Here is a 14,636-nt window from a genome sequence, read left to right on the forward strand (position 1 = left end):
AACACCTTCTCTAGCAATGTCAATCTTAATTTAACTAACATGTACTACACAGAAACAGACGTACCTCTTTGGCCAGTTCACCAGGTGTGGGCCAGTTTGTGATATCACTGAAGTCGCTTGACTGTAAAACAAAAAACAAAAAAGGGATGTTAACATCAAATTCCATCAATCAGACATTCAAAAGCTGATCCCTGTCATCTCCAATCCTTGTATCATCTTAGTCATTTTATCATGAATGTGGGTCAGGTGGATTCTCTCCAGGTAGAGACCAGTGTGGAAGGAAAAGGAGGTCAGTGCTCCTGATCTGTGAGGAAACTGCAAACAACGATAAAGGCCAAGTCACTTTCCACTGGTGTGAATGTTGTAAATTTGGACAGCCTGATAATAGTTCAAGGTTACCAAGAAAAGAGTTGAAGTTACTCTAAAAGCATGCAGTGTGGACATTTTAATCACCATGACTCTATCACAGGAGTAGTACCAATGATTATGCTCCGTGTGTTTAGGTTTTGGACGCCACTGTAAAGGAACATTCATCCTTCTTGATACACTTACATTTAAAAAGCTGTTAAAGATGCAGGCATACCAAGGTTGGAAATGAGCACCTGCCACATGGCAAATACGGGTGTTTTTGGGCAGTGTCGGGCGGGAACTACCAACCATGACAGGTAAAGAAAAGCATTTTGACAGAGTGATTTAAGACAGAAAATAAAGTAAATCCCAGTTATTCCACTTCTTCTGCTTTGACCAGCCACATGGCTCTGCCTCCTTCTCAGTGAGTGTTAGTGTTTGTGTAGCTAACTGCTTATGGTCAGATTAAACCGATGCCTTGCCTGTCTTAAGTCCATGATGTTTAGGGGATCGATACCAGATGATTTAATGCACAATTTTCACATTCACAGTCTCTGCAATTTAAGTACTGAAGGGTTTTTGTATTTGATCAAAATAATTGAGGCAGCTGACTTTTCTCTCTCTGTTTATCTGTAGAGCCTGTATCAGACACCACTCCCAAGGGGAGAGTATTTTTTCCACTCTTATAAAGCGGTGGTTTACAAATCTAAAAAAATGCAGACGTAGTCACCAAAACAAGGCAAGAGATTGGCCTGCAGTAGTTTCTAACCGAAATATGTCCACACAGCTGAGATAGTAGTAGATATCCCCTTAAATAGGCTGCTAACTGTTAGCGACTGCCACTACCTGTAGCTTGCTGAGGATGTACAGAGGGGCAGAAACTGTCAATGGGTGTGCAGGAGGAATTTCAAAATAAAAGCGGTGCTGAAATGCGACGGTGTAGCTCGGTGTCTTGACTTTCTATCAATCTGACTGGCTAATCAGTCAACCAATAGATGTATCAGTATACATTGATGGATCATACATGAGTTGAGTTTCACACAAGCCTGTTCGGCTTCAGTGGCTGTTGTTACATGAACATGGGATTATGTGCATCACAAAATGAAACTCCAGCATAAACCTTTCTGAGTGAAATGACCCCCCTCTTTCAAGCTCAGATGCTTTAAAAACTGGATTAAATATCTTGGTTCCCAGGCAGTGCTTACTGCAGCTTCTTCAGCCTTTGAGGACACAGCTTATCTTTATGTTGCTGGCTAAAATAAGTGGCTGGTTAAATTTTAAAAATGATTGGCTGGTAGATCCAACAGCCACAGTGGCAGGCAGTGAAACAGTTAATTTATGTTTTCTCGGTTTCATTTGTTTCTTTTTTTCTAATTCTAATTTCCTACATTTCACTCTACCCTGTATGCTTGTGTCAACTTACCAACCCTACCCTCTAAAATTACACAAGATTTCACATGTGGGGTCAACACAGGTAAAGAATCTAAGGTACGGTTACATGGTGCATACCAAACCATGTCAACTACCTGTTTACTTGACATCAGGCTGATTAGCAGTAACAACTGTCCTTAGTCAACCTGAGATCTTCTCTCAGGATATCTTCAATTCTAAAGACATTTTTCTTAAATGATAATGTGGAGCTCCTGTAGCTTTGTTTACATTTACTTCACTGGGAGTTAGAGGCACCCTGTGAAGTATTTTAAGTACACAGAGTCCCTGTTTACATTCATCAATTTTGACTAAAAAGCATTTGGTGTTGCCCTGAGCTATTACAACTTTATTCTCATAAACATACACAAAGCCCTCTAAAGAATATTTCAAATCTAGTACTGTATCTCTCTCTGTTTATTATAAAGCAGCCTTCTTCTTCTTCACTGCCTTTGCTGACTCATTGCTCCTTTTGGTATCTGTGTCCTCATGTGCCCACTCGTGCAAAAAATGCCCTGATTTAGCATCATTATGTCTCAGAGACTCCAACAGTAACCCTTAAAGCCTAACTACGAAAGGACTCACACATCAAACTTTCTTGTTCAAAGAAAATAATATTCTTGAGTTCCTCTCTCTAGTCTTCAAATGTCTCATTGACAAAATATGACCTAAAAACAGACCACGATTAAGGATGCACAGCTATCACTTTTCTCAGGCCAAGTACATTTATAAGTGCTTACATGTGGAACTCACCAAGCCAGAACACAAATATAAATACTTAATATCTTTGCAGTTTTTTAAATTGTTTTAAATTTTATTTTCTTCTGATGTTCATCACCCCTCCTCTGACTATTTAGCAGCAAATAGTTTGCAGTCTACTCAACTTTTGGCCTCTTCCTTTATGTTAAAATATCACCAAACTGCAGGCGTGACTCCAGCTTTGCCTACATACTCTTTTATTCAGAGGTAAACATTATGCTCTAAAACGGTGTCAAGTACTGTATTTGCACATAGGCTTGGCATTGGCACTGATAACAAATATTGATACTGGCATGGGTGCATCCCTGACCACTATTCTAAGAAATAAAACATAAATCATTAGACTTGCACAGCTCAATAAATAATTTTATTTGACACTAAATCAAATGTGGCAGTGTGCAGCCAAATGTGACAACAACCCTGAAATCAGCTGGATTTAAGATTCAATTAAGAACTAAAATGAAGTTATAAAAGTTCAGTTTTGCACATAAAAAGATTTTTTCTCAAAGCATTATGCAGTTAACTGCTCTAAATATTTCTATAGAAAGGCATGTGTCTTATGCCATTAATGTCATTTTTGCACAAGCAGCAATGATATTATCTTGCATGTAGAGTTCTCATTGCTCTGTGTCCACAGTGCAATGAATTTACAGGGTATTCAGACCCCTTGATTGGAGTCCACGTGTGGTACATTGGCTTGGCTTTTATGCAGGGTTTTTTGCAAACTCCAGGCAGACGTTCCTGTGTTTTGCACTGAGAAAAGGCATCTGTCTAACCAATCTGGCATAAGCCCAGACCGGTGAATGAATTCAATAATGACTGTCCTTCTGAAACTTTGTCCCATCTCCCTAACAGGATCCCTGGAGCCCAGAGTGTCCACCAGGATCTTGGTCACCTCTCCTTGCAAGGCCTTTCTTTCCTGATTGCTCAGGTTGGCTGGGTGACCAGCACTGAAAATTATGGAGGCCACCGTGCTCTTGGGAACCTTCAATGCAACAGAATTCTTTCTAGCCTTCCCAAGACTTGTGCCTGTCATCAACAATCCTGTCTCTAAGCTCTGCAGACAGTTCCTTTTACCTCATGGCTTGGATTTTGCTCTGATATCACTGTCAGCCATGGTGTGAGGCGTGAGGGGTAATTTTTAGACTCCAATCGAGGTATAGAAACATTTCAGCAACGATCCAGAGAAATGGAAGGAATCTGAGCTAAATTGCAAGTGGTGTTAAAACATTTCCAAATACTTGTAAAATTAATTTAAACAAGTGGAGCATCAGGCTGCAACATAAAAACTAAATAAAGTGTAGGGGTCTGAGTACTTTCTAAATGCAAACTTTTAAACGCTGGCCATCTGAAAAATATTGTGGGCACGGATGAAAGTCAGTGGATGTTTATCTGTTGTTTTGTGTCAGCCTAATGCTGATGTTTTTCATGTCCAACAGCTGATTCAGAGAGAGGTGACCTGTTGGGGAAACTCTAATCTGTTTTATGGTCAAATGTGAGGGAAAATGAGGGCATTGTGGGAGTCTTACATCAAATCAAGTAATGAAACAACATCAGCAGAAGCATTGGATCTTAACTTAGGAGTTTTTTTGTTGTTATTTTAAACATTAATAACGTTATTGGTCCTGATTTTTACAATTGGTGCATCTCCATTTTGCACCAGTGAGGGGCTGTGAAACTGAGGTTGCCTGTGAAGCACTTCCTGTGAAAAAGAAAGGTTGAACTTTATGAACAGGCTCTGGTGTTCATATTTTCTTGTGTACATTTTTTTTATTTCCATTGAATTGCTATTTCTGTTTTTTACTACTTTCTGTGACTAGTGAATTAACTGTATTATATTGTTCATCTCCTTTACACGTATCTATCGTTTTTAACAAAGCCAAAATACAAGACATTTTTCACATTTTTGCCTCTATTTAGAGAAATCTTGAATACGTGTTTGCTAATTTTCTCAGAAACCTACAAAATTTCTAAGTGATTGTGATCATAAATATGTTGTCCAGCCTAACATGTAAAGAGTTAACAGCAGCTCAGGTGTAACGGATCACCTCAGAGACATGACTTTGGCCACGTAAGTGTCAAAAGGTTGCATTCTGGGTCTTGAGGTCAAATTTCAAGCTAATGGACTCTGTAAGTGCACGCTGCTGTAGCTACATCAATAAAGCAGCATCTGAAACTGCATTAACTAATCCAAATACGAAGTGTAGAATTACACCGCCATGGAGCTGACGCAAAACATCTGATGTTAAAGGCCATAACTTTTATTACTATTACACTATTTGGTTCACCTTCTCCTGAACAGTGGAAAAACTGGTTGGAAAAAAGCAAATAAAACAACCTGTCAGCAGCTTAAACCGGCAAACGTTTGACTTGTGGCAGATGTTAATTTCCCATCCTGCATGTCAATACCTGGCAGGAGTTGCACCACTGAAACATGAACAGGTGATCCATGTGACGACTTCACTTCAAAGAAAAAACGTGTTTGCTTATCAAGAGTGAGAAACAAGTAATGGCCGAGCTCTCAGTTACAGATCGGCAGAATAATAGGACAAAATGCATGATTTTTAAGTGCTGCTATGTGAATTATTGTTAGAGTGCATTTGCACTAAGGTTGTAAAATGTCTGGTTCTTTAATCCTTTTATTATATAAAGTGTTGACTGACTCATATAATTTCTGTTATTTTAACCATCCCCTGTGACAAAAAGCACCAGAAAAACTCAAATCCTTCATAAGACAAAGGAAATTAATCCATCAAAGAATGCCAGCAAACTTCTGTAAACTGTTTAAATTGAAAAAAAGAAAAAAAAAAAAAAAAAACCACACCAGCAATTTTTCAGTTCTGAAATCTTGCCAATGTCTTTGCACAATTTCAATGACTGAAGTTTGGCTGCAACTATTTGAAAAATAAATACCAGACATTAAACAATATTTGATGCCAAGGGTATAAAACAGGTGTTGATATTGTTAGACTTTTATTCATATTGCACTGAAGTTTAAAATTCAGGCACTGATACCACTAGGGGTCAACCAAAACTGATTTTTCATATCAATATCAAGTATAAATAGCTAATGAGACCAATAACCAATATTTGGAACCACTTGGTAACGGATATAACTGATCAACAGCAATCAAATTAAAGCGCTGACCAAATACTGACCAAAATAAAAAAGCAAATTTAACCATCTAGTGCAGTCCTATAAACACTAGGAATAACACAGGGCAAGCAGCTGTAAAAACAGGAAGTGGTGAACTGTGTCATTATGGCTTTAGTGTTGACTTATATCTAGCCAACCAGATAGTTTGTGGGCGGGGCATTAAGTGAGACTGTGGGGAGTGAAAATAGAACCAAAGGGAAGACATATATCGCAGCAGAGCCAAATTTAAATCTATTAATTTTACTGGGGATCACTTAAATAAACAGATAATCAACTATCCACTTGGATAACTGACATGTTCAGTTGACCCCTAGTTTGAACACGTCATGTCTGGGACACTTTTAAAGGACTGTTTTAGAAACTCTGGAGGCTTTTAAAAAGGGACAAAAAAAAGTAGAGACTGTTACCTTGCTTGATTTTCTCGTTCTGGGCTTGCTGGCACGGACGACTTTCAGGGCGTTCTGTTGATCTGCGGATACAGAGTCAATAAGTGTAAGAGACATCATCACATCTGGCAGAACAAGCCCAAATCACCAGTGAGCAGGTTGCTCAACCCTGGAGTCAAAAAGTCGTTTACTCATGTGTGCTCTGCTCAGTGGGAATTTCTGTCAGTACAGTAACAGGATGAATAAATATCCCTCTCTCTCTCTCTCTCTCTCTCTCTCTCTCTCTCATGGACTGAACTAGTTGAGGTTGTTTTGTGTGTAGCCAGCCAGCGGCACTATGCATGTGTGTCTCTGCAGGCTGGGAGTGGCCCTCTGCAGCCTGACAGTCCCTATCGCTCTGCAGAGGATGGTCTGATTGATAAGGGACACAGGGCCGAGCGAAGCTTCAACTTGAATGGGTGTATGCCCGACCACCAGCCTGCACCCACAGAGCTGGTCGTACAGTATCTCTGTAAAATGATGCCTGAGCAGTCGTCGAGAGTCAAATGCTTCAAATATAGCTCCCCCTGCTCTGACACACATTCACTGCTCAACTTAAAACGCCTGAGCTGCAGCTTTACCTCAGAGCCAACTGTTGCAAATGCAACTAATAAAATGTAATCACAGCAATAAATTAGTCACACTATCAATAAACTCTCACACGTGAAATGAGCCGAGTTGTCTGTTTTGACATTTAAATTGGCAATGAAACACTCAACTGATTATTTAGTTTGCTGATAAGATAGACTGAAAGTTAATCAATAAGTTATTATATCTGAGTGTCACTTATTTAAATTGTACTCAACCAATTTGGTTTAAAACTTCCAGAAAGTGACAGGACACTTGGAAAAGAAAAACTGAAATTAAAGCAGGAGGGGCCAAAACATCCCAACTTCAGTCTTTGGGACAAACAAAACAACTAATACTACACTTCCCATGATGCTATACTGCAGTTAATTGGATCTTTCTTGCTTAATAAATAACTAATCTTTCCAAGTGCACACCAAGAGCCTCTATTACACACTTCTCAAGATAGAAACTAAAGAAAGTCTTCATTCTGAACAATGATTACCCTGCTGACATCCCTACAGTAAACATGGCTCCCTGCGACTGAGAAAGCCATCAAACGAGGAATTTGTGAACAATGTTTGATAAGACTATGAAGAGAAATTTACTTTTAATATTTTTTGTGTGTTATTTGCAATTTCTGACTGCCTTTTGATTCCCTGACATTACTGTTCCTGTTTTATGTGCAACAGTTGTCCATAAAGACTCCATAAAGTCCATAAAGTGTGTACTAACTGTCTCCTTATGACATGTTTAAGTAAAGAATTAATTTAACTTTTGTAAAGCAACCCGTCATTTTCTTAAAACAAGATTTATTTATTGCCATATGGCTAAGTCTTTACAAAAGGTTTATCTTAAAAGCTTAGCTGACAGTCAGCTTAACATTACTAAAGCTTGAGCTTTAAAAGCAATTTCGCTTCGAATTCCTTTTTTTTAAGTCATATTCAAGATGAATTAGTAGTTTGAGGAAACAGCTAAATAATTAAAGGTTTCTTTGGACTCTAAAGGCCGTCTCAGACTACAGGAATATTTTGGTCATTCACGACAGCACCATGACGGACTATGCAACGTGGCTCTTGTCCCATCTTGGCCGACAGCCTGGCTATACTCAAAGTGGGATTTTTTTTCTTCTCCAGATTGCAATTGCAATTTGACATGCAATTATTTCTTAAGTTCCTTATATTTTTTTTTTACCAACACAAGCAATAAAGCATTATATACTACAACCAACACAATATTAGATATAAGAGCTGAACAATTTTGAAAATATCTAATTGTGATGATTTTGACTCATACTGCAAATTGGATAGGACCTGATGTATTGAAGGAAGTTGTAACTTTTACATCATTCTCATATTTATTAAGAAAAACGTACAAAGAAGTAAGATTTTTGTTGACTATTCTAAAGAACTGCCTGTGGATGATTGCATGATATGTAATGCACAACATCTCTGCTTCAAAAAAAAGGTGTAAAACTGATATTTTGACACAAATTTCAGGTTGAAAAAATATCGCACCTTCTGCAATTTGAAAATTGCATCAGGCTATATTGCGATTCAATCTAATTTTCGATTAATTGCCCAGCCCTAGCATGCACCATCTAGAGAAAGACAATATGGACGGGCTCTCCTTCAAATAGAACGGATGGTATGAATGTGATAAAACGGACTTGTTTAATTCCACTCTGGTAAATGATCATGCAAAGACAAGGAGCAAATTCTCTCCTATTTGTAGGCGTCAGATCAGTGACGATGGTTTAGGGTGTCAAACTCGATGACGGTGCAAGAAAAATTTTGACATATGAGTCTTGTTGAATCGTGGTTGTGGGGCATCTTGGATGCGTCATTAATTATATTACACAACAAGACCATTTGTCGTTCAAGACGCTCATAATCAGGTTTGACATTTGACGATGAGCAGTGACGGTGTAGTTAGGCCAAAATCTGGCTGAAATTGTGTAGTTTGAGCTGGACTTCAGTTGTGCCAAACAGGAACTTTGATGTAAAATTTATAAAGTGTTGCTTAATAATATTCTTATCTAAAAATGTTAAATATCATTTAAATCAGTGTAAACATAAAATTTTTGAACCTTAATGAAGCATTAGTAATCAGTCGTCCAAAGCATTATCTACTAATCTTTATTCATACACTGAGCAATGAGCACTTCATTGATGCATTAGTAATGCATTAGTAACCTTAACCCTTACCATAACTGAACCCCTTTACTTTGCAAAAGTAAGCCATTTCTAGCTGTGTTAAAAAAAAAGACAAAAAAACAGGTTTATTACGTTTTATATATAAGTGAAGTATTTACTATTGCTTTACTGATGCTCAATGAATGCTTAATAGTGTCTAGTTACGAGCAAGTGTTTCCTAAATGTTTTTATTATTTTTTATTTAAGTGATAAGAAAATTTGCTTAGTCCTAATTAACCACTTTGATATATCAATGTATTTCACTGGTTTACTTGTCTAAAAATCATGGAACAAATGTGTAAAACTTTTAGCCCTTCATTTAAATCAAATTCCATCGCAGTTCAAGCTTCAAATATACCACAAACTGTTCTAAGTGATGAGCTGATTAAAAACTGGATTGTCGCTCTAAAGCAGTGGTTCTCAACTGCTGGGTTGGGACCCAAAAGTGGGTCATGGAGCTGTTTTCTGTGGGTCCCTGATGTAAAAACTGGATAAAGAAGTCTATGATGTAGAGAAGTCCAAAGTGCGCATGTATTCATGATTTTATTTTACTCTGCACTCCCATGAGTTCAGTCAAGTCTAAATTATCCTTTTTGTTTTTATTAATATATTTGAGCAGTTTAAATTTTTTGGAAAGTTGGGTCACCATTTCACACCAATGAGGTAGTGATGGGTTGTGGCCAGACCAGTTGAGAACCAGTGCTCTAAAGTCTGTATATCAACAGTGATTAGGGTGACGATTCCTTTTTTGAGTGTGTCATAATCACAAACAACTAGCTGTTAAAGGATATAGATGATTACATTTTTGGCTGGGGTTGTTCAAAACAAAATTAATGGTAGTGATGCACAGATACCAACACTGGTATCAGTACTAGAGCTAATATTAAGCCTGAGTACTCAAACTCATAAAACATTACAGATATGATGTCAGCTTGTCATAATGAGAGTGTGTGGTCAAGGTTGGGGTTTTCTGATATTTTAACATAATTGAGGATGACAAAAGTAAATGAAAAAGAAAAAACTATCACTGATAAATTAACAAGTGGATGGATGAAAACCATCTGATGAAAATAAAATTAAACTTAAAACAATTTTTTTCAAGTTATGGTATAATAAAGTACCCCTACTTGTACTCAGTATTGGCAAGTGCCCAAATGTAAGTACTAGTGCTCATACTTGGTCTGGAAAAAAGCATGCATACTTGTTGCATCCCTACTTAATGGTATTAGACTAGGGATTTGGTAGTAGTAACTGTAATATATTTTGGTTGGCATTAACAATTTAGATAGATACAGTGCTTAACAAATTCATTAGACCACCTGTCATAAAAACAAGGAAACATAAATATTTTAGAAATCTTTCAGAAACTTGCTTAAAACTAAAAATGTTATTGTTATCTATTTGGCAAACAACAAACTGAAACAACTAAATAGTCCTTTTTCGCACATAATAACCAAAAAACCTCATTTAGCCTTCATAACAGGTTACATTCTTGCTGCCATTGTTTTTATGTACTTTTCCACAGTCTCTGTAGTTATTGAGTTCAAAAAGTTTCTAGCTGTTCCCACAGACTTGCTTTAGATTAAACTTTTGTGCCATCAATCTTTGAATCTACTAAAGCCCAAATTTGTTCAACAGGATTCAATTCCGGACTTTGACTTGGCCAGTCCATCAGTTCCAGCACTCCAGATTCCTTTTTCTTGGTCAAATAGTCTCTGCACAGCTTTGAAGTATGCTTGGGGTCTTTGTCTTGTTGATATATGAACCCACGACCAATCGGATTCAGTCCAGTAGGGAGTCCATGATGCACTAAGATGTTGTGGTAGACGTTCTTGCTCATGATACCATCCATTTTCACTAATTTGACCACGCCGTATCAACAAATGGAACCCCATACCATAATGGAGTCTCCACCGTGTTTCGCTGTGGGTGCAATGCATCTAGCATCAAAACCTTCTCCAGCCTTTCTGTGGACATACACACGACGATGCTGACCGGGGAGTTCAAACTTGGGCTGGTCCGTCCAGAGTACCTTCTTCCAGTCATCAACAGTCCAGTGTTTGTGCTCCCTGGTAAATCTGAGGCATTTCTGGATGTTCGCAGGCCTCAAAAATGGCTTCTTAGCAGCTATTCTTTCCTTTAAGCCTTGTTCCGTCAGTCGTCTGCTTATGGTCATTCTGGAGACTTTCTCAGACTCTGATCTAGAAGCATTCATCCCTGCCTGAAGATCAGCAGTGGTCTGCCTTCTGTCTCTAGTACTTAAAATCTTGAGATGTCTGGCATCTGCTTCAGTTAACTTTGGTTTCCTTCCTCTTCCTTAGCGCATTTTGTGAGTACCAGTCTTGGCAATTGACTCCAAAGCATACTTGACCACACTGTTAGAACACTTTGTCGTTCCCTATTTGTCTCAGAGACCATCCAACATCATAAAGAGCTTTAATGCTGACTCTTTCATTTTCAGTCAGCTCTCCACATTTTACCATTTTCAAGAGGAATGAGGAATTTCAAACTGAATTCACCTTTTTATACCCAAATTTGAGCCGGCTCACTGGGCTTCTCTGAGAAGTCAAAGTAATCAAGCATAACATTCAACCACTAAAGCTAATTTTTCTGTTCAGGAATGCAAGTAAACAACTATAATTTGACATATTAATCAAGAAATATTAATGTGCTTTACTATTTTTTCAGTTTTTTTGTAAATCAGTAAATTTGAAAATTCATGAATAACAATAATAACTATATTTTAGCATTAACAATGTCATTTGGGTTAAATAGCTTCTACATATTGGTGTATTAACCATTGCAGAAACATAAAAAATGATTTTTATGTTTATGTACCAATGCTGTTAATTTAGGGCAGCTGTGGCATAAACCTTACTTTGGGTGGTGGTCTAATAAATTTGCCAAGCACTGTAGTTAGATAGATAGATAGATAGATAGATAGATAGATAGATAGATAGATAGATAGATAGATAGATGGATAGATAGATAGATGGATAGATAGATAGATAAACTTCATTGACTGTCTGAGAAGTGACAGAAATTCTTCTTTGACAAGGCTCAAACGAATCTACCACCAACAAAGGCCAGACAAATCTTATTATAAAGATTTGCCAATCAGAAAAGTTACACTTAGGCTAAGTTTATTTGAAAATGCTTCATCATAACTAGACAACACAAATTTCCACCACCTTTGAATGCTGTGCAAATTTTTTTAATTTCAGCTTAATAAAGCAAACAAATTTGCTATTATTTGCTGAAATATTGATATAAATGGTAGTCATCCCTTCTTTTAAATAGGGCACTCACATTTGTTGGTTATCAGGCCCTTATTATGATAATAATTTATCCCTTATATTGAAGATAAGAAAATCAATCATTGAAATGATTGCTATTTTTAGGGATTCAGAATATTTGATTTTCTTTGCCGATATAAAATATGCCAATATTTACAAAATAATGTTAACTGATACCGATATTGATATAGATATTTAGATGCAGTTCAGAACTAAATCTTTGGTCCTTTAAGTTTATTAAGCCTGAAACTCCTCTATATATTTGTTCGTAAGGCAATGTTTCCAGTTAATATAGCAGATTTTTATAGACAAAATTATGGCTGTAAATATAATAAATAACAATAATTCTTATTTTAATCAAATATCTGCAGATACAAATATCAAACTGATAATACAGTGCATCTCTAGCTATTTTGAATTTCTAGGGTCAATTATGATTATCAATGAATAAACTGATATTTTGGGGGGGGGGGGGGGGGTAACATGATATTGGACTCCAAGAACATGTGAAGGCCATTTTCACTGTTTCAATTTACAATATTTGGAAATTATAGCTGAACACAGCACTATTAATTTGTGCTATTCTGCTGCTTCACCTAGTATGTCAAATTAATATTTGGACAATACAGCCATTTTAACCAGTTTTCATGCACCATGGAAGCTGGTATAAATCCCTATTCTGAAGAGCATTGTCAGTTCCTCTCCAACTCATCATTTACTGATGCATCACTAAAGAAAAAATGGCTTCGTCCATAGTAATCAGAAACATTATTTCCTGGCCATAACCTATTTAAACTCCTCCACCTGTCCATCTACCTTGTTCACATACTTTCACTACTGACAGTAGCGAGCAGGCTGGTGGGAGGAACTGCAGGCAGCCAGGCCATTGGACATGCAAAACGTGTCTTTACAGCAGCAGCTAGCCTGGCTGTCTTATTAGCCTTTTACACTGAGACAGCACCACCAATCCTCTGATTTGGACCCATAATGTGTATACCCTGTGCTTTAATTCATCAACATTCCCCCCTGCACTGTGTCACTGTCACTTTAAAGAAGGGAAATCTAGTGAAAGAGCTAGCTAGTAGTGGCTACGTTAAAGGCAAAAGAAGTAGCAGTTGTCAGCAATCAACACGTGGTGCTCCGGAGCAATCCGAGTACAGAGGGGGATGGGGCAAAAATGCCACCATCAACACCTCTTGCCTGCTCTGACATTCAAGTTTACGCACTTCATTCAACCCTAAAATCCCAAAATGAGGAATGACAGAGGCGTGCAGTGGGGATTAAAATGGATAAGTGTGCAGTGAAGCTGTCAAAATGCTGCAACAACGTGCTCTGCTGCTGGGGGAGCTGTGTGCTGAGCTCTAACTTTATTGTACACTCCAGTCATGACAATCTGCTTTTTCTGGTAGAAATGTAAAACCAGCTCACCTTTCTCATGGGGGCTTGAGTTCATATTGTTGATCGGCACCCTGCCCGTGGTCCTTTTAGTCCACGGGTTGACTTTCGGTGGAGGGGCTTCAACAACTTTCCTCTTCACGGTCTCCACAGCCGAGTCAGCGTTGCTACTTTGGTCATTTTCTTTATCGTTTTCTTTGCATTTCTTGTGCACATCTGAGGGACTCTTTGCTACATCAGAGCTGTGGCCGTCTGCTAGCTGCTTTTCCACACCTTTCTGCCCTTTATCTGCTTGTTCTTTTTGCAGGTGAGCCCCCTCGGACTTGTTTTGGCTCTTCTCCGCCGCTCCGCCTGTCAAACCTGAGTCAACCTGACTGCGCTCAACCTCTGTGGACATCCTGCTAGTTTCCTAACAGCGCGCAGTGTTAAATCCAGTGTGAATTTTTGGTCCTGACTCTCTTATCCCAGAGAAAATTCGCGAAAAGCTCAGGAGGTGACCACATCCACAACTCGAGGTAAACAACTTTTGGGCTGGACCTCGCTAGCCAGCTAGCCAAGTAGCTTCAGAAGCTAACTGTTAGCTAGCTAGCGACCATGCAGAAGTCAGCGAGCCCGAGCTAAATGTTGTTGTTTTCCGCCCTGAACGACTGTTTCATACCAACAAGTAGTTACCTCGGAGTCTGTAGACTGTCACCATGTAAATAAGACGCGGTGAATTACTTCGCCGGCGAGTTTCTGTAACTTTTTAAAAAACTACTACAGCGACCTCCTCTCTAGCCCTCTCTGGCTTCAACTCCACGCTACCAGCTAGGAGCTCGTGCAGCCAGCTGCTCCCTGCCTGTAAACAGTGACTCTGCTGCCCCCAGCGGCCAAACAGCGGTACATGTTTAAACTGAGGGCACAGTGGAGTAAAAAGTGGTGGAAAAGTAAACAAACACTACTTAAATGTGAAGTCAAAGCACTTGAGGCTATAAGCTACTCTACACTAACACTTAAATGTGTCTTTGAGGAAAATATGGTTCTTTTTACACCACTATATATGTGTCAAATATGTTGAAACATGTGT

General features: G+C 38.4%; 1 protein-coding gene across 6 annotated transcripts in view; it reads right to left on the minus strand.

Moving 5' to 3' along the window:
• Window positions 1–14,391, minus strand: part of larp1b (La ribonucleoprotein 1B) — a 54,915-nt gene extending 40,524 nt beyond the window's left edge. For all 6 annotated transcript variants that reach the window (XM_041812541.1, XM_041812538.1, XM_041812540.1 and 3 more), the window contains exons 1-3: window positions 13,604–14,391; window positions 6,100–6,161; window positions 65–121 (exon numbers count right to left, since the gene is read on the minus strand). In XM_041812541.1, the coding sequence (XP_041668475.1) occupies window positions 65–121; window positions 6,100–6,161; window positions 13,604–13,967 (483 nt within the window). In that variant the 5' untranslated portion in view covers window positions 13,968–14,391. The remainder of the gene's footprint in view (window positions 1–64; window positions 122–6,099; window positions 6,162–13,603) is intronic.
• Window positions 14,392–14,636: the final 245 nt, after the last annotated feature.

This window comes from Cheilinus undulatus, linkage group 18 (assembly GCF_018320785.1).
Source record: "Cheilinus undulatus linkage group 18, ASM1832078v1, whole genome shotgun sequence".
In the NCBI taxonomy this organism is placed as follows: Eukaryota; Metazoa; Chordata; class Actinopteri; order Labriformes; family Labridae; genus Cheilinus; species Cheilinus undulatus.